Source organism: Salarias fasciatus, unplaced genomic scaffold (assembly GCF_902148845.1).
Source record: "Salarias fasciatus unplaced genomic scaffold, fSalaFa1.1, whole genome shotgun sequence".
Lineage (NCBI taxonomy): Eukaryota > Metazoa > Chordata > Actinopteri > Blenniiformes > Blenniidae > Salarias > Salarias fasciatus.
The window spans coordinates 186,498-206,232 of record NW_021941234.1 but is presented as its reverse complement, the minus strand read 5'-3'; the positions used below and the strand labels follow the sequence as shown (position 1 = coordinate 206,232).

The 19,735-nt window shown below is 41.8% G+C and overlaps 1 protein-coding gene across 2 annotated transcripts in view; it reads right to left on the bottom strand.

Annotated features, from left to right (window-relative positions):
* LOC115384403 (serine/threonine-protein kinase TAO3-like) overlaps nt 1–19,735 on the bottom strand; it is a 73,142-nt gene that overhangs the window by 16,521 nt on the left and 36,886 nt on the right. For both annotated transcript variants that reach the window (XM_030086660.1, XM_030086661.1), the window contains exons 3-12: nt 19,131–19,350; nt 15,729–15,800; nt 14,524–14,625; nt 14,208–14,253; nt 13,837–13,933; nt 12,890–13,003; nt 12,069–12,160; nt 11,818–11,911; nt 8,251–8,332; nt 998–1,165 (exon numbers count right to left, since the gene is read on the bottom strand). In XM_030086660.1, the coding sequence (XP_029942520.1) occupies nt 998–1,165; nt 8,251–8,332; nt 11,818–11,911; nt 12,069–12,160; nt 12,890–13,003; nt 13,837–13,933; nt 14,208–14,253; nt 14,524–14,625; nt 15,729–15,800; nt 19,131–19,262 (999 nt within the window). In that variant the 5' untranslated portion in view covers nt 19,263–19,350. The remainder of the gene's footprint in view (nt 1–997; nt 1,166–8,250; nt 8,333–11,817; nt 11,912–12,068; nt 12,161–12,889; nt 13,004–13,836; nt 13,934–14,207; nt 14,254–14,523; nt 14,626–15,728; nt 15,801–19,130; nt 19,351–19,735) is intronic.

Genomic DNA, 19,735 nt, shown 5'->3' with positions numbered 1-19,735 from the left:
CTTCTGGTGCAAAAAACAGTGGAAAGTCCCAAGAAATTCTCCTACAGTTGTTGAATTTTGCAAATTTTTACATGACTGACATCTGTGAATTAGATGGAGTGCAGCGATGTTTTGATGTGATTTGTAAATGAATGAAACGCCACAACAGAGCTGCATGCTTCAGGCAGGTACAGCAGCACTTTTTAATAAATCCTGTGGCTGTGACACCTGGAAGCGGCGGCCTGGTGCAGCTGGTTATCTCACTGAAGCCCTCCACGGTGTCTTGTTGCAGGCCGGCCGGCCGGCCGGCCAGCGTGCTGCTGTGGATTGCGTCACGTGGTGTAGGGTGACACTGCTGTGGTTGTGGGCTGTCTACGCCTCTTTACATTACTTGAGGCCAGGTCAGCTAAGGGACACTTCATCTTGGTGTCAGGCTACTGTAGCAGCAGGAGGAAGACTGCTGTTCACTTAAAAACCTCCAGAATAATTATAAAAACAAAAGATTCTATGTCATATCTTTCTATTCAGTATTGTCAGTTTTCAAATCTATTTTTTTGGGAAACCAGATCAAATGCAGCTCAGATTTTGGTTATGACAAGTACTATTTTCTAAAATATGTCCACTAAGTTAAAGGTCCGTGAGTTTAAATAAACAACTCACACAACTTGGAATTATATTAGACAATTAAAAATAAAGATAAACAAACTCATGTGTAATTAAAACAACAAGGGGAAAATGAGATATTTCATGCGGATGTTTGGACTTCACCTGTCAAGATTATATTTTTCGAATATGAACACTGCTCCAGGAATTAATCTGTGTTTTTCTCAGTTGGAAGTGCTTTAACTACAAAAGTTAAAAATTGATTAAGATTCCTCTTGTTGTACATTATTTAATGCTTGCCTCATTACAACAGATTGGACACAGCACATCACATTTGGTAGTGACGAACGTCCTACAATTCTTGCCGCAATTGGGCCGTCACCTGCACTTTTCACCTCTCCCCTCTTCCTCTCACCTCCTCTTCCTCCTGGCTCTCCCCCATGGGCCCGTTGTGTTTCTCTTGGAAAAGGATCTTCTTCATCTTGCGGTACTGCAGATTGTCCAGCTCACGCACCGCATCCTTGGTCCTCTGGATGAGGTCGATGAGGATACGCGGCGAGCGATCCCGGCGCACAAAGTCATGCTGGGAAGAGACAGAGTCGGACGTAAAATTAAGACAAGAACAGGAAGTATCTGACTATAAAACTGAATCCTATCAAATATATTGTTGTTGCATTTTGATTAATTTATTGATTTACGCCTGTGTCTGTACAGTAGCTCGCACTCTCGCCTCACATGTCAAAGACCCCAGTTTGATTCTGGACTTGTCATCTTGCGTGTGGAGTTTGCATGTTCTTGCTCTCTAAGCATGGATTTTCTCATGCTACTGTGGACGTACTGTACATTTGATCGTGATTAGTGACTCTAAAAAAGCCTGTAGTGTAAATATGAGTGTGTGTGAATGCCTCTCTCTCTGTATTTACCCCTGAGATGGACGAGTGATATCTACATGATGAAGATGGATGGAGGTTGTTTTTTAAACTAGAAAACACAACGTGAAATGGGAAGAAATTGGGGAAATAAAAAGGGATTAAAATGATGTGAAAATCAGTGAAACAGAAATATATATATATATATATAATTGCAAAAACAGACAAAGCATTCAAAGCAAAATCTTAAATATTACTCATAAAAGTGTCTTGTAATCTGATGAATCAATGATGAAAGGTATTTAATTTCTAAGGTAAAAACTAATTCTTTGCTCCACATGTTGCAAAAATACTCACATTTTTTAAGTAGAAGTAAAGATTTTTTTTAGATTTGTTTCAGAAGGATGTTTGTTTCTGAAAACAGAATCAGCAATTCTTGTCATCTGATCATTACTGATAAAACCTGGTCCCTATTAAATTCATCCTCTTCTGCAGCTTCACGTGTGACGGTACATTGTTTCTTCCGCTGCAATGAGCCAGCATGAATAATGGAGTAAAGGTGTAAAGATGCCTCATATATCTACTTAGCCAGCCAGAGTAAAAAAGCACATGTAGTTTGTAGTTGTCGTCCCATCTGTTCAGAGATAAGCTGGTGAAGAGTTGTCCCCAACCCTTTTGAAACACATCAGCCAAAACTGTATATTAATGTCACTGTTCTGATTTATTTCACTTATTTACTAAAAGTCTGTGATGTTAAAACCATGAGGTGGTGTGTAAATTGTCCAGGTTTAGAGTTTTGGCAGTGCCATCATTTTTCCACTTTCCCCTCTTGTCCCTGAGCATTAACACTCTGTCTGTCACTAGAGGGCGCCTGTGGGTCACTCAGCAGGTCCTGTTTGTCCCAGCCGCTGTTCATCTCAAACCCATCATCACATGGGATCTGAGACTGTCCCAATAATTAATTTTCATAAACACTCCCAATCCTTTCCATTTTAGGAATCATGTCAGGCCTCTAAGTTAATGGCGGATGTAATTAAATCACAGGAGGAGACACAAACACACAGAGTTTGATGTTGATCATTAATTGACGGGCTTTTGAATCTGAAGGCCAAAAAAAACATCAATTTGAATGGAGAAAAATGTCTAATGAGTCAGAGAGAGCATCAAACCCAGTTCTTTAACTTTTCTCCTCATAAATACACCATGAATAAACACTTTCCTTCACTTTACTAATCCATGAGGCTCATTTACTCAAAGCCACCATCCTGTACATGACGAGCTGTGGCTCTTCGATCTAATGTAAGCATAGTTTAGTGGACTTTAGCGCGAAGTGCATTCGTGTGGTTATTTATTCTGCATTACATAAGCAGCAGGTCAGAGAGGGCGGGCAGCGAATCGTGGAATGGGGGTGAAGGTGTGTAAACAGTTATTTTTGATGTGTGAATATTGTGCAGCATGTTACTGTACTGACATTAAGAAAAGAGCACACGTCGCAAAACAAGCCGATTCGCAGCACTGCCACCCACTACACCCACTACACACACACACACACACACACACACACACACACACTTACACCTCCTCTTAGTCACACTCATTCATAAAATATTGAGTGCCTAAATGGCTGAAATGTACGCAACCCACGGGTTCTGGACTTAAATAGACATACACATATTGATGCATTTAGAGTGTGTTTCATTAAAAAAGAAGATGATTTTTTTTTAGTGCTATTTTTAGCCTGCTCTCTCTCACTGTACACACCTTCCCTTCCGTGTGACAGATGCTGGTGTAATGGGTTAGTGAGGACACAGGGGACTGACATCACACTCTGAAAATAGAGATGAGAGTGATTTGTCCCGTTTTCTGACAGATCCACACACCAGGAAGTGCAGCCGCCCTCGTCCCACAGACGGCGAGGAAATTATATCCAGGATTTGCTCTCATTATGAGGCTGGCGTTGAAGAAGAAGTGACAGCGTTTTGTGCGACGTGCGGCCTCAGCTGGTTGAAGCCAGTTGTCCTCCGTTGCAGAGGCTGGTGGTTCAATGCGCCATCTCACCCTGTCAAAGTGTCCTTGAGCAAGACACTGAGCCCAGGTTTTTAGAATTTTTTTTTTATACCTTAAAGCCTCCCACACTGCCTCTAAAAACACCTATAGAACCCCTACATATTTCTGTTCCAGTGAAGCCAATCACTAAAGCGTGCGCACACACACACACAACACACACACACACACACACACACACACACACACACAACACACACACACACACACACCAACTAAATATTGAACCAACTAGCAGATATGCTTCAGGTCAAAGGAAGAAAAGAGAATTTGACGATCCAGGAGTTAAACAGTAAACTACACCACACCACAGTCAAACTGTTTTTCTCCAACCATGAATGTGGAAATAAACCAAAAAAAAAATGATGAAAGTAGAAGTTGGAAAGTGTAAATTAGTAAAGACAGATGATGCAAAATGTCAACAGGATTTTCCACCTCATTGCAAGCAATGGCATGTTTAAAATACAGAACAGCTTCCTTAAATAAGTGACGCACTCCCTTGAAAAAAAGTGAAAACATAATGAGTTTTGTTAACTGTTAGTCTGATCTCAAACATTTAATCTGAATTTACCGACTTTAGGAGTAACACAAATACAAAAGCAATCCCTGTAGGAGCCTGGTACCATTTTTACACTCGGGACAGTTTAACTAATTACCTTAGTTAATTGAATTAGCTGAACATTTAGAATTTATATATATGTTTTGTATTACATAAATTACATTTTTTTTTAATTCATTTTACTTTCAGTCAAGTTAGATTAAAGGGGCTCTGTGTAAAATCTAAGCCATGCTCTTACTGGACTTCAGATGGCGGTGTTGAGTCACTTTAGTACCAGTGAACTTTTAAACTTTTCCTCTTTGTCTCTCCTTTAAGCTGATAGTTCATAGCGGTCTACAATGTGTTGTATGGCTGAATGGTGTTCACCTCATTACACACACACAGCACCCCTGTGTAGCAGACAAAATCTCCATATCCTTTGGTAACTTGGTCTCCTGCTGTGTGTTTGAGTGACAACTCCATCTTCTGTTAGGAGCTTTTACTACAGATCAAGCAACCCGGGGTGAACCGGACAAGCAGCTGATGTTTGTTTGTTCAAAAGCAACACATAAAATTATCTTTGAGATGATATGATGACTTTTTTTTTTTTTTTAATCGACTCTTCAATTTTCAAGAAAGTAAAATAATAGATATTGTACCTGTAAGCTAAGGTCTTCTGAGGGAGAGTTCTTAAATGTGCAGCATGGTTAGATATGATCATATCCAAAATTGAACCAGTTCTTGTGTTCGCGCCAGCCCCGGCTCCCAAAAACCGGGGCTTTTCAGGAACCACTTTCTTCCTGGGCCAGATCAGGCCCCGATCAGGCCCCTGCCGCTCATCGACTAAGCCCGGCCCTGGGGGCGGAGTTACGGCGACAGGTGGTCTCCAAACACACTCCGGGCTGGGCGGTAATTTGTGTGTGTGTGTGGTGTGTGGTGTGTGTGTGTGTGTTCTCGTATTTCTATCCTTGTCGGGGCCAAATGTCCCCACAAGGATAGCAAAACGTGGAACGACGTGCCTTGTGGGGACCTTTTTCCGGTCCTAAGTAGGAGAAACAGTGTTTTCTTGACCATGTTGTGTTACTGAAAAAGTAAAAGTGCAAAAACATTTCTTTAGGGTAGGCTTTGTTGTGGTGTGGGTTAGGGTTAGGGTAAGGTCAGGGTTAGGGGCTAGACATGAATGGGAGTCAATGGACGGTCCCCACGAGGATAGAAATCGAGACTGTGTGTGTGTGTGTGTGTGTGTGTGTGTGTGTGTGTGTGTGTGTGTGTGTGTGTGTGTTCTCGTATTTCTATCCTTGTCAGGGCCAAATGTCCCCACAAGGATAGCAAAACGTGGAACGACGTGCCTTGTGGGGACCTTTTTCATGTCCTAAGTAGGAGAAACAGTGTTTTCTGACCATGTTGTTGTTACTGAAAAAGTAAAAGTGCAAAAACATTTCTTTAGGGTTAGGCTTTGTTGTGGTGTGGGTTAGGGTTAGGGTTAGGGTTAGGGTTAGGGGCTAGACATGAATGGGAGTCAATGGACGGTCCCCACGAGGATAGAAATACGAGACTGTGTGTGTGTGTGTGTGTGTGTCTATGATTAATGCGCCTTGGATTATTTCAGTGATTTTGTAAAATGTGAATGCCAATGTGTTTGTATTTTTGATCAGACTTGCAATAAAAAAAAAAATTAAAAAAAACTCTGGCTGAGCGGCACCGTACGGGGTAACGTACAGTGGTAAGAAAAAGTATCTGAACCTTTTGGAATTGAAAAGAATGGGCCAAGATTAGTCCTGATCGATGTGCCAAACTGATCTGAAGCTCCAGGAAGCACCTGGTTGAAGTTATTGCTGCCAAAAGGGGGGCCAAAAAATATTAAATGTGATGGTTCGGTTACTTATTCCTCCCCCTTCTGTCATTGTTTGCATGCTGTCCTCATTAAAACATGAAAACCTATAAATGTTTGGGTGGTTTTAGTTAAAGCAGACACGGTTTTTTTCATTTGTGTGATTTTGACAAAAATCAGATGACATTTAATGGTGATTTTATGCAGAAATGTGAGAAATTCCAAAAGTTTCAGATACTTTTTCATACCACTGTACTGACCAGTGGTGGACAGTGGTGAGGGGCGGCAGCGGGGGCGCTTGTTTTGTCCGCCTACACCGGGAGCGCTCGTTTCCACACCTGTGCATTCCAGGCGCATTCCAAACACAACAGATAGACGATTATTTTCATGAAACTGGTTTCTTCAACACTGCCCGCCTGGAATGCGTGGGTATGGAAACGAGCGCTAACGCCGCTCGCCACTCGCGGTGTAGGCGGACAAAACAAGCGCTCCCGCCGCTGCCCCTCGCCACTGGCTGCCACTGGTACTGACGTTCTGCAATGATGCGATGAAGTCGCTCCACCTCCACCTCCCCCTCCGTGGCCGCAGTGCGGTGGAAAACCAAAGCGGGGTTTTTTCAGACCCTGGGTTTGAACCAGGTTGGCCCAGGCCCCAGTCCGGCCCGGGAACCAGTTTGGTGGAAAAGAGGCCTTAATGATTCAATGCGGCAATAAATTCCATTATTGTAAAACATTAACTGACTCCCCTTCTAGAACAAGGATTTGCTAATCCATCAGTTTCTACTGTGGGGATTTTAATCATATTTCAGCTTTGAACTGATGGTAAAACAAAATGATTGAATACATCCTTGCGTCATTCCACTGGAGATCTCTGTAGTTAGCTTGCTAATACATGGGATTAAAAATTATGGCGCCCAAAGCCAAACACAACACAGATATTTTTATCTGTTTATGAGCCTTAAGCAATAAATACTTACGGGAAGGTGGGGGGGGGGGGGGGGGGGGGGGGGGGGGGTCACTGAGCGGTTATTACTTATTATTGATATCATAATATGGCTGTGAATGAGGAACATAGGGAGATAGTGCATTAACCTGGAAGCCTGCTCACTGATAGCTCACGGCTCACAGATAGTGACCTGGTTTTTCCTATAAAGAGCTTGGAGGGGGTGTGTCTGTGTGTCTGTGTCTCTGTGTGTCTGCATTCAAAGGAAGAGTGTGTGTGTGTCTTCGTGGAGAAAGTGGGGTATTAATCATAACCCAACACCCAAACCTCCTCCCCATCTGCCCACTACACGGTTACTGTGAAGCAGGCCCTTCGACACTGATCTGTTTGGTACTTAACCTCTTAAATGTTTTTTTCAGCCAGGATTTAGGTCAGGGGTGACGGGAAGAGTGAATTCCAGTCAAAAGCCGTCAAAAGCTCTGTCCCTGTTCGGATGATGGCACGGCGCTCCGTCTTTAACCCCTACGTGACCTCACACCTCCCTTCCCCCTCAGGGGACAGGTGTGAAAACTCTCGCCGCAGCTCCCGAGCCGCTGAGCGTGACCGCCAAGAACATAAAACTCTTAGTGGGTCAATAGGATTACCTGATGGTCACACAAACAAAAAGATCAAGTCCTCAATTACAGGGAAACTCAATGGACATGTATGGATTAACACCATGCTGGTTCACCGTGAGGTCGAACATAGTGGGTAGCACTTTTGCCTCATAGTAGAATCCTGGGTCTGAGTCCAGGCTGGGAGGGCTTTACTTCTCATGAATGATGACCTGGCATCATATGGTCAGTGTGTGTGTGTGTGTGTGTGTGTGTGTGTGTGTGTGTGTGTGTGTTTGTGTGACCTTTAGCATGTTCTCTCCATGTATTTGAGAGGTTTTCCTTGATTTCCATCAGCTAGGATACTCATGAACTATACTGCAATGCTAAGTTGGATGAAGCAGGAGAGAAGCTGGATGAATAAATGGTTCCCTTCATTTTGGCTGAGGTGGTTGATGAGCAAACGGTTCAGTTCAGAAAATTTACGCAAATAAAAACTGGCAATATCAAACGGAAATTAGTAGAAAAAAAAACCTACATTAGTAGGATTGTAATCAAGCTCGAAAGAGAGTACACTTATGAGCTCTGTGGAGCGCTGAAAGACGACAGCACGGCACAGGAGATAGAGCTCCAACAAAGAAAAGAAGCAGAGGGAGAATAAGAAATTCTCAGCGGGGTGCTTGATTCCTGCGCTTGAAGAAGACACTGTGTGTATGCTTGCGTGTTTGGGAGCAGTGGGTGGGTGGGAGTGACTCATCCTCGAGGCTCAGGGACTGACGGAGCCCGGAAGTGAGGTCGCGGCGAGGAAGATTACAGAGGAAACCCACTCACTCGTAGCAGCTCCCCCGACGAGGGTCTGTCCTGAGGAATTTTCAGTAGGCAGTAGTCAACAAAGCTCCGGAAGGGGTCAGACCTGAGAAAAGACAGCATCTCTGTCAAACAGGTACGGACTAACTTCATGGTAGAAGCAGCGCCGACCATATAAAGATCCCTCAGTCACACCGAGTGTACTTACTGAATTAATGTTTAACATGCAAGGAGTTATCAGTGACTTGAACCAGAACAATCCTGTGCAGTTTCTCGGTGCGGTCCAAACATGAACCCTATATGGATTATGTAAATAAGTGGAGCAATAAGAAATGGGCCACTGGAGCTGTGGAACTCTGATCTAAAAATACACTTGTGATAACTCAAGCACCACGTGCTGAGGTTAAAGTAGCCCGGGATGCTATTAGCTGTAGCATTTTATTAAAGTGAGCACACACATTCAGGGTTAATGTGGGGTCACTAAGTGCAAGAGCACGGATCAACCTCAAGCCTACACGTCGGCTTCCACCACTTCCTCCTCCTCGGGTCCTCCAGCTCTCCACCAGCCTGTGCACGCAGCGCGGCCTCGTGTCCGTGAGCTGAACCATCGAGCCGGTGTCTGTACTAGTCTCATCTAGCAGGATGCTACAAACGCCTCGGGCGCCTGGAGCTCCTCCAAAAATACCACAACTCTGCGCAGTTCCGCACAGTCGCTCACCTCAACACAAGAAACTAATTTTATAGCGAGTGTAGTCAGAGAAACCACATGTGCTTCTATAAAGGTGCAATTTGCAACACTGATTATTTGAAGCACTCACAGATTAGCTGAAATGATCAAGTTAAATTTGAGAATGTCTCACAAATGTCTTTGTACTGTGGTATAAAAGATATTTACTGATGTTAAGGAAATTACCAGTTAGTATCGTGCCTTTAGGTCTAGTAATGTAACTTTTTATCGAAGTGCTGCAAGAAATCTCTTTCCACAGAACAAGAAAAGGAATTAACAAAGACAAATACACACCTGGATCATAATCAATATTCCCACAATTGAATTAAAACCTGATCTGCATTTTTGTAGCCAATAAGTTTATTCTTTCAACAGAGGAAATGTCTGCTTTATATTTACCATAGTCTAATTTTAAATCCTTTAATGTTTGACTAAAACCTGCTTTATGTACTTTAAAAATAGACAATTGGCAATGCCATAAAATACTCTTTTCAAATAAAGGCAATAAAACAATTCCTTTTAAACTGTTCATTATCTGACATCCTCATGTGTGTCGAAAGCTTCATCTGAGCTGCAGAAACAGATTCTTGCAAGATAGCTTAATGGATTAAAGTGTGCATGATGCTGCATGCCCACAATGTCACTTTCAGCACTTCTAACCACAACAGCGTCTGCATGACAGTGGTACGTGAAGGTAAACTGCTGGGAGAAAATTAAACCTGATGTTAATACTTGATGAGTTTCCCCCATGGCAATCACATTGAAGTTAAAGAGACTCATAGGACCACTGAAATATCTAAACTAGACAAAATTCCACATGGTATGTTTTCTTTTGGTGTTTTTGGTTTGGGAATTGATCAGACTTGATCTCTGCAGAACTTTTCATTATAACAAGCAGTTAAAATTGTTTTCCATAACTACAGATGAACACAGGAACAGAGGTCCTGCAGAGAACAAGCTAAATTCGCTCACTCTAGCAAATTGCACTTTAAGGTTGCATGCATTTTGTGGGTGATCGAGTCAGAGTAACACCATGAGTGGCGTTTCATGTACACATTAGTGTTCACGTGAGGGTTTTGTGTAAGAGAAGCATCTCTTAAGTGCTGAGACCAAACAAGCAGAAAGATGTGATACCGTGGAGATCGAAGTTATCAAACACATCGGAGCGTAACAGAAAATAAATCTGAACTTTGAAGAGAGAATCATTTTAGAGATGGAAGTTAAAAATTGATGTGAACATTGAAAACATCTTAAAATCGAGTCTGCAAAACATTTTCAGGGGTGAAAAAAAAATCACATTGCATATGGTATAAAATCCTTGCAGTATTTTGTATGACCTGGGCCACAGGCCTGATTGACGATGTGTATTATTTTGTGCATCTGTCATGCTTGTTCTTCAGCAGACTAGTCTTCGCACATCTACACACACTATATCATGGTAAATGTTAAATGGACTATACTTACATAGCACTTTTACACTGCATTGACAGAGCCCAAAGCACTTTACACTGCATTATCAAATTCACCCATTAACACACCAGTGGAGGCGGCTGCCATGCAAAGTGCTCAGTCCATCCACTGGGGGCAATTTGGGGTTCAGTGTCTTGCCCAAGGACACTTCGACATACAGATAGGGGGAAACAGGAATCAAACTAACAACCTCACGACTGCAAGACGACTGCTCTCCCACTGAACCACAGCCGATCTCTTTGTTTATATTTGCCCAATGAGGCCAAGCAATAAAAAATTCTTCCAATATTCAGTGTAAATATGATTAACATCAATCCTTAGACAGCAAATTGTTTCTGAGAGAAATGTACTACTTTTTAGATTTGATACAGTCACTGGTTTTCCATTAATACACAGGATCCATTATTACACCTCTTATTTCTTTGACTACATCTCCGTTGATACATTGGCTGACGGAGTAAACTGACTAGAAATTGGATAAAGTGAACTTAATTTTGCACATAACTGTTTAATAACTTCAACAAATATGGAAAAAGCTGCTATAGAATGAATATAAGACACAAAAAATATTCTGGAGCACAGGGCATTTACAGGTATATCAGTGATAGATTAATTACATTAGTTTTTTTTCTACACTCTTAATAGGCTAAAAGATTTTTCTTTTTAAACACAGGTAATAAACAGTGAGATATGTTGATATTATTGTGCATTGCTCCCAGACCCAGAATGTGTTTTTTACCTGGCAATTTGGGATAGGATGCTGTTTAAAAAAAAGATGTGAAAAAGCTGTTGAAATCCTGCAGACCTCATGAGTACATTTTTTTTTTCGATTTGTGGAAGAAGAGTCTCTAGAGAATTTATCATTATCCACAGTCATGAGCAACAAAGCACAAAAGCAGCTTAAATTAACAAATTATAAAGGCCGCTTTCCCTCTACTTACATTTATAACACCTCATCTGTGTGTGGAGGAACGTAGCAGCTACAAAAATGTGTGTTTTTTTTTTTTTCCTCCAACAAGTGGGATACTATTAGAATAAACACACAGTGCTTTGTTTTGATGTTCCTGTGTATTTATAGAAAGAGGCCTCACAGCTCAGTAGAAAAGGTGTGGGTTGCTCCACAGCGGTGCTGCTCTGGTAGAAGGGTAGACATTTCCCATGTGATTACATAAGAGACTTAGAGAGTGACCTTGCACAAGGCCTGTGACAGGAATCACAGGTCAAGCAGATTAACGCGGGGATGTCTTTCGCTGGCTGAGCCCACACCGGATTGTACTTCATTACACACAGTTGACTGGAGGTATTGTATCAGGAGCTTTATCCTGAATGATGCACCAAAAAATCAATTAGTAGATGTGAATCAAAGCAAATAGGGAGTAAAAGTGGGCACTCACCACTCATTGGACTGCAGTGTGGGAGAGTCGTTCTGGGCTATGTGATATAAGGCACTCATGGCGTTCATGTTAAACAAGGGTGGTTTACGCTCCGCTAAGAGAAGGAAACGAGAGAGAGAGGCAGCACAAGATGAAGATTAATCATTTGCAGAAGCTTCTCAGTTTTATGTTTTCCTGCTCGCGACAGGCTTTAAATCATCATGAAGTGGCTGCATTTCTGATTTGGTGGATCAATACACGGGTGTGCTCACCGAGTTCGATACAGGTGATCCCCAGGGACCAGATGTCCACTTTCCCCTCGTACTGACCCTCGTCCATGGCGAGGATCACTTCTGGGGCCATCCTGAGAACATGCAAATGAACACAGGGACTTTATTAGGCATGCAGGATATAAAATCCATTGAAAGGCTATAATCTGCTAAGCTTCTCAGAGCATTTAAAGACTCTGGTATGCTTGTGATAGCAGCTCAGATTTTTGGAATATACTCGTGTGTTTCTATAAATGTGGTATGTAACATCTATTTAGTGTGTGTGACTACAAGTCCCGCTGCTTACGTGATGGTTTCAGTCACCGTCACTGCTGCCAAGACTGCCGGAGTGAACAGTGAGGCAGAAGTGGGGCTAGAGCTGTGGATTTCTATGTGACGGATGGCAGAGAACCATCCAGCGGCTTCAATCAGTAAAAGCCGGGACTGCTTTAAGGCATGATCCAAAATCCTTCAGACACAATGAATATGTAACAAAGAGAACTCATCAAGCTCATGAAGTGCTATCAGTTTGTCTTTCGGAGTTTAAGAGGTTCACTGTCTTCGCTTCAGAACAGTAGTGACTTGAAAGCTAATGCTCGAAGTGAAGTTATGAGTTCTGAAGATTTCTCAATTACATCGATAAGTGTCATGTGGCGAACTCGTCCATCTCATAATGAATCTATCCTGGAAGATTCTTAGTGCTGCTGCAGACTCATTCTCCTACAAAATCACTTCATTATTTAAAAAAGAGTGTATGCAGGAGTCTTGTTGTTTTTTTGTTTTTTTTCTTTTCCTTGAATGTGTGTTCTCGTCTGTATACTGACCAGTAAGGTGTCCCCACGAAAGAGTTGGCAGGTGAGGCGATGGAGGCGGAGCCGAAGTCGGCCAGTTTGACTTGACCGAGTTCAGTCAGCAGGATGTTACCAGCTTTCACATCTCTGGATTAGGAGACAGGAAGTGAGTAAGCGATGAAAGGCTCTGAGTGTAGGAAGTAAAAAAAAAAACCCTTCACAGACATCTTTGACACATTTTTTACAATATCTTTGTTATATTGAGTTGCATGGGTAAATAGATTGATAAGACACCACTGAGTCAACGTTTTCACCAAATGAACCTGGCTTATGTAATTTTGTAATATTATTATGTCCAATCTCATTTTAAGACTTTTCTGCAATCAAATCTGTGACGACAGCACTCTATCACTCACACCTTTCTGTCATAAAAGATCCTATTATGGTCCAAAGACGTGCCAAAGACATGGCAAATATTTTTAGTAGTTCCAGACCTTTGTTCCAGTCATACAATTATGGTGTGTTATTATTGTGATGCAGTGGAAAATGACTGTGCTGTTACCAGGTTATGTCAAGCCTGAAGGCTAATTTAGCAGAAGTGGCTCAAACACGCACCGCATTGTGCTTTACAGAGAGATTTAGTAAATATCTGCCACATCAGACAACTACAGGATCTTTACATGTCCGTAACTTGGCAAAGTAACTCATTTGACATTGTAAACAAAACACACCTTGAATTAACTCAGTATAACAATAATATTCTGTACTTTGAGCTCAGATTATCTGCTGCTAGAAACAGCAAACATGGACTTGGACACGAGTGATCAAAGTGGTGCTTTAGAAGAGGAATTTTAGAACAATAAAATAGGGTCCAAGGTTTTACAACTTAACTTAAGGACGTAACAATGACGAACATATTATCTCCAGTAATCTTATCTTGTTTGCTCTGTTTACAGTGTTCTGATAGGAAAGTTACTCACCTGTGAATCATATTATGGGAATGTAAGTAAGCCAGTCCTAGCAAGGCACCATGGGTAATGGCAGCAATTTCCACCTCTTGGAGTGGTTTCTTGTGAACTGCAGGATATGAAAGGTTAAAAATGATTAGAATGAGTAGAAATGGTGTTAAAACTGAAACACTGTCACTAGGATTCTATATAAAACACTGATATGCAGGAACAAGGGCCTGACTATGTGTTGCGGCAAAAGATGCATAAATCAAGGATAAATTCCCTCAAAACACCATTCCTGTGCACTGCCTGCACCACACATCTGTGCTCAAAATAACACATTATTTATTTATTTTTTCTTTTCCCAAAGAAATTAAACACAAATGAGCATACGTACGTACCCTCTAGTAAATCTGATGCAGAGCCCAAACAGTACTCCATCACCAGCTGAAAAAGAAAACAGTCAAAAGTGAATAAAAACTCTAAATGATGAACTACTCCATCCTCAAAGATCACAAAATTTTAGCTTACATTCCTGAAAATTAATGAATGCATATGTATTCTCCAGGTTGATCATAATTAAAATATAGCATTAAAGATAATATTTACACCATACACAGAAAAACAGAAGTAAGCAAAATGACTGAAATGACAAAGGAGAAAGTCAGAAAACAATATTCCCTGAGTAATGAAGGAAGATGTGGACGATCCACTCACCCAGGCAGTGTTGTCTTTCAAGTAGCAGCCTTTGTACTCAATCGTGTTTGGGTGTCGCAGCTGTACCAAAAACTTGACTTCCTTAATGATGTCCTGCCACTTCTGCCAAAACAAATCCAGACACACAGCTGGTTACACACTGCAATATCAGATGTGTGGAATGAACAGAGTTGAAAGTGTGAATCAAACTTGCATGTTAGCTTTGAAATGTATACATGCAATAATACCTTACAGCCTGTAAATGTTGGGATTTAGCTCTGTTGCCACAACATGATATTTGTATATGTCACCTTGACTTGCAGGCTTAATTTCTTGGTTAATGCTATCACTGAGCATGGCTGCAGAGCTTCTAAGCTGCACGAGAAACGCTCGCAGTCTGACAAGCGTGAACCTGTCAGTCTCTTTCGAGGGAAACACAACCCATATTTACCCAAAGAATGACCAAGAGAGGTCCACGTGAGGTGCAAGTGACACTGAAAGGTTCTTGTAGTCATGCACGAATCTCACTCTGCTCGTGTTCATGCAGGTGAAGTGAAGTTTTATTATGACAAAGATCTTTTTACACACAGATAAATACCACTATGCAAACAAAATCAGACACATCATACAAATCACCACACAAATGCCTCGTATTGTACTCTCTCATCAATACTACATTTTTTTCTGCATCTCCTGATATCGTTTCCTGACAACACAGGAAAGATTTTTTTTATTCAGAGCTGCACCAACATAAATAATAAACACACTGAAGGCAGACAGTCAGGCAATGTCATGCAAGAGTCTGCACACACACACACAGACACACACAGACACACACAGACACACACACACATTCCGTTGATGAGTAATTATTTTTCATTACTTTACACATTATTTCTCTTCCTTCAGAGTAACCAACCGACACATGAGACGTCTCCCAAATTCACAAGCTTGCGTCAGACTTTGCGCGGAGAAAGATGCAGGAGCGTCATTGCATCGGCAGTTTAAACCCCGACTCTCAGGGAGAGATGTCTGGGAAATAAAGTGTTATCTGACCCCTGTTTGAGGTAAATACACAACTTGACCCTGAGTTTTTCTCGCATGTTTTTTGTTGTTGGCGATATGGGATGTAACTGTGAAGTTGTGTTCACATGGCATGTGTTATGTCTACGTGCTGCTGTGTGTGCGTGTGTGTGTGTGTGTGTGTGTGTGTTCGCCTTTCTTACTTCGGTAGTCTGCTTGCCATTATAGGACATCTTTTTGATGGCCACCACCTCGTTGGAGTAGGAGTTACGTGCCTGAAAGACAAAGCAGAAGGGATTGGTCTCAACAGCTTCACAATGACTTGAGAATTTCTTTGAACACAGAGTATTCAGAGTTTAATATGACAAGGTAGGGCACAGGGCAGACGCACACATTCACAGAGATTTTAGAGCAAATGAGCCAAACGTTTCTGGAATGGGGAGAAACCAGAGAACCCAGAGAAAACCAACACAGAACAGGGAGAACCTGCAAACTGCACACACAATCACACAGAAACGAACCAGGTGTATCCGCACTGTGAAGGAAGAGTGCACCGAAAATTTACATGTAATCATTTTAAACATCATTGAAACTATTTCTAATTTGGGGTTATGCAAACGATTTCACTGAATATAGTGTACATGTGTAAAGACTGTTTCGATACCAGCACAGTGATTAGAATTAGATCCCAAGTCAACTACATACATGTGGAGCAGTATCCTGCATTTACAAAGTAATTCAGTTTTATCAGATTCCCTCATTTGAATCCAAACAAATATCCACCTGATGACAGCACTCAATGCAAATGAAGGGCCACCTGCAGGGAGGCAGCGCCGGGCTTATCTGCGGCTAAAATGAGTCCGTCCACATCCACACGGCGATGGTAAGCCCGTGGCGTTAACCCCACAGGCGTTTGGCCTGGAGGACAGCTCCACTGCAGCTCAGACTAAGCTCTCATCTCGGCCTCATCCCACTTACAAATGAATGGGAATTTCATGTCGACGTTCAAATGGAATTACTGCAACAGCAGGCAACCGCATATTCCCATTTGACTTTTTATTTCGGATTAATTTCATCCTTCAATTGCCTGTCAATTTTTTTTCGTATAATTGTTATTCCCTCTGAGGTTAGATTCCTATAGAGAGAAATGAAAATATCATGCAATAATTATATACTGAAATACATTCAGGCTAATTGTCATTGCTGAAGAATGGAAGGGAGGGGTTGTATCCTTAATTACCATCGTCTAATTCATTCAACGTATTATATGGGTGTGTGTGTGTAAAGTCTTTGCATTCTCAGCAGGGGATTTCCTCCTATTTTTCATGCATAATGGAGTTCCCCTCAGTCTTTACATGCAAAATCAGGAATGCACACGTAGTTGCATGAATCAATTACTTTATGCATGCACATTCAGTAATATGCATGTATTTTCACTGGCAGCTGCTGTATTTCCCCCATTCTAGCATGTATTTAATCTGTACCTGTGTTAGGACTGCAGGCATTTCTACCTCAAACAAGAAAACTGAACCAAAACAACACTAATGCTTCTTGAATTTCCACAGACTCCTTTGGTCCTGCAGCATGTTCCATGTTAGCCAGTAATCCCAATACAAATGGGAGGAGAGTCCAACAGTCTTTTAGTCTTCTTACAAAATGTTAAGTCCTCTTGACAGTCCAGCTGCTAAATTCTAAATGAGGGAAGCTGCGATTTCAATGAACACTCATGTACCCATCGCTTTCAATTATTAGCTCAGAAGAGGAGCGGTGAGTGGGTTGCAGCTCGTTTTGGTATCTTTCAGCCCCTTCCTTTGGGGGAAGTTACTTTAAGATGTTCGGTATTGCAGGGATAAAGAAAAAGACGACAAGTATAAATAGACTTCTAAAATTATGCAAAACTTAATATAGATCAAACGCAAAGATTTCCTCCTGATGCAGCAAATACATGTTTTTCTTTGCGTTAACATGGTTTTTAGGTACAAATGGAATATTTATGGCACTAATGTGATCATGTTTAATTTACTGTATGCAGATATGCATCCTCTTTTTTTTGTGAGGAGATGGGTGAAATAAGGTATGAACTACATTCAGCGAAACTGCCCCAGCTCACAGCTTGCAGAGAACCAGCTGTGCTGCAGACAGCAGAAGTGTGTCAGTGAGCACGGCACTGGCATCAGGGCAGGATTTAGACACACGCTGGAGCCTGACCGCCAGACGGACATGGGAACCGAGGCTGCTACTGATGTACTGGGTGTGTGTGTGTAAATGACATGGGATAGAAAGGAGTAGTAATGCCCTGACAGCTAAGAAAATCCGGGCCCTGTATTGACAGCTTTGTGTTTTCCTATACCAGGAGAACAGCTGTCTTATGAGCTGGACGTAGGAGAGGCTTAGAGCCCCCAGTCCTGCATCTGGAGGAGTGGAGAGGAGAGTAGAGGAGAGGAGAGGGGGGCTGAAGAAATACAAAGAGGACTGAAGAGATGCTGCATGCTTTTATCCCCCCTCCCGACCTCCCTCCCTCTTTCCATGCAGCTTTAGTATCAAAGGCTTGATGAGTAATTAGTGATGATGAGATTAATAAGAAAAGCTACAGAGAAAATGCTGAGAGGGAATCTGTCTCCACGTAATTGCATTCAAAGAGCCATCGTGTAGCGGGCTTCATTCACAGCATGTACAAATCACTGAATCAATAAAGGAATATGTACAGTAAGCAGTGAGTCAATTCAAGCTGCAGTGATACGAGGATAAAAATATTGATACAACTATCGTAATGATCTGTAAGAAATTTGAGCTGCCTCGATTTCTGAAACATAACACTCAAGTCATTCAACAACTACTACTTAGTGATTAGAGGTGTCATTCATTTTTATCGATACAAATATACACTACAGCGCCTCTTGAGGTCAATAAAATATCACTTATACAAACTGTTTTTATTACGAAGTCGGACAAATGAATGGAGTTTTTTTTGTTTTTTTATACATTAAGAACAAAACACAAGATTAATGCTGTCTTTGGTTGAGCCTTCTCTTCACATGGTCGAGTTTTGTTACGTTTAGTGGCCACAATTGCTACAATAAACAGCGTTAAAGTACAAACCCAACTATTAAGTTTGAACATGCAACCTGTATTTTGACAGGTTCAAAACAATTTTCAAGCCTCAATTATTTGACCATTTTTTAAAGAGAAAACTGAAAACCTTTTTGGTGTCCCTTTAGTGCTCAGAGCCACCGAAAGCAAAACTTTATAAAAACAGCTTCCAAGAGGGAACGTTTTGAAAAGGCTTCGGCTCTGTCTACTTGTAGACTGATTGAGAGTTTTGAAAATGCTGCCACTGTTCATGCAGTACTACATCACTAGGAAATAGTTCTTCTGCACATGTGCATTTAGATGGACAATAACAACAATAATGGCGGCCTCAGGAGTAGCATGACTGATATTCTAAGGCTGTGACTATTTAATGCCTTGTTTGACTCCATCCTGACAGAAAACTCCAACATTTGATACAAAAGCTCTGCGCCTGACTCTTGAATAAGACGAGAGAAAGATGATTTTTTTTTTTTTCTTTTTCACACCTCATCGAAACAAAATCAACTCGAACTCACAAAATACACGGCTCCAAAGCTGCCATGTCCGATCTCGTGCAGGTCACAGAAGACATCCTCCGGATCATCTTTGAAGAAGAGGTCGGCCAGCTCGGGGTCCTTCGGCACTCCTTTGTGTGTGGACGACGGCATTATTGGCTGGACATGGGCACGTAGACACTACTGCTGCTGCTGCCACCACCTGTGGTCCACGATGGGCCCGGCATTGGCCAGCTAGAACCTGAGGAGACAAAACACCCAAGACAACAGATGAGGAGCAAGCAATCGTATTAATTTCTGTGACATTTGTGTCTTTACATGTATGCTTCAGCAGTAAATTACAGTAACACACACTCCACTTACTGATTACTGACACCTGGGGCGATATTCACGCATTGTTTGATATCACGTTATTTCACAATCTCTGTAAAGAATGTGAGAATCTACAGACTGTACATCACATAACGTTTTTCAGTGTGTGGCTGCGTCTGCACATGAGTGTGGTGTATTGTGTGTGTGTGTGTGTGTGTGTGTGTGTGTGTGTGTGTGTGTCTCATTGACAGCTGATAGGTGAAAAGACAGAAATAAAAAGACACTCATATGATGACTAGCTGTCTAGTCCTGCT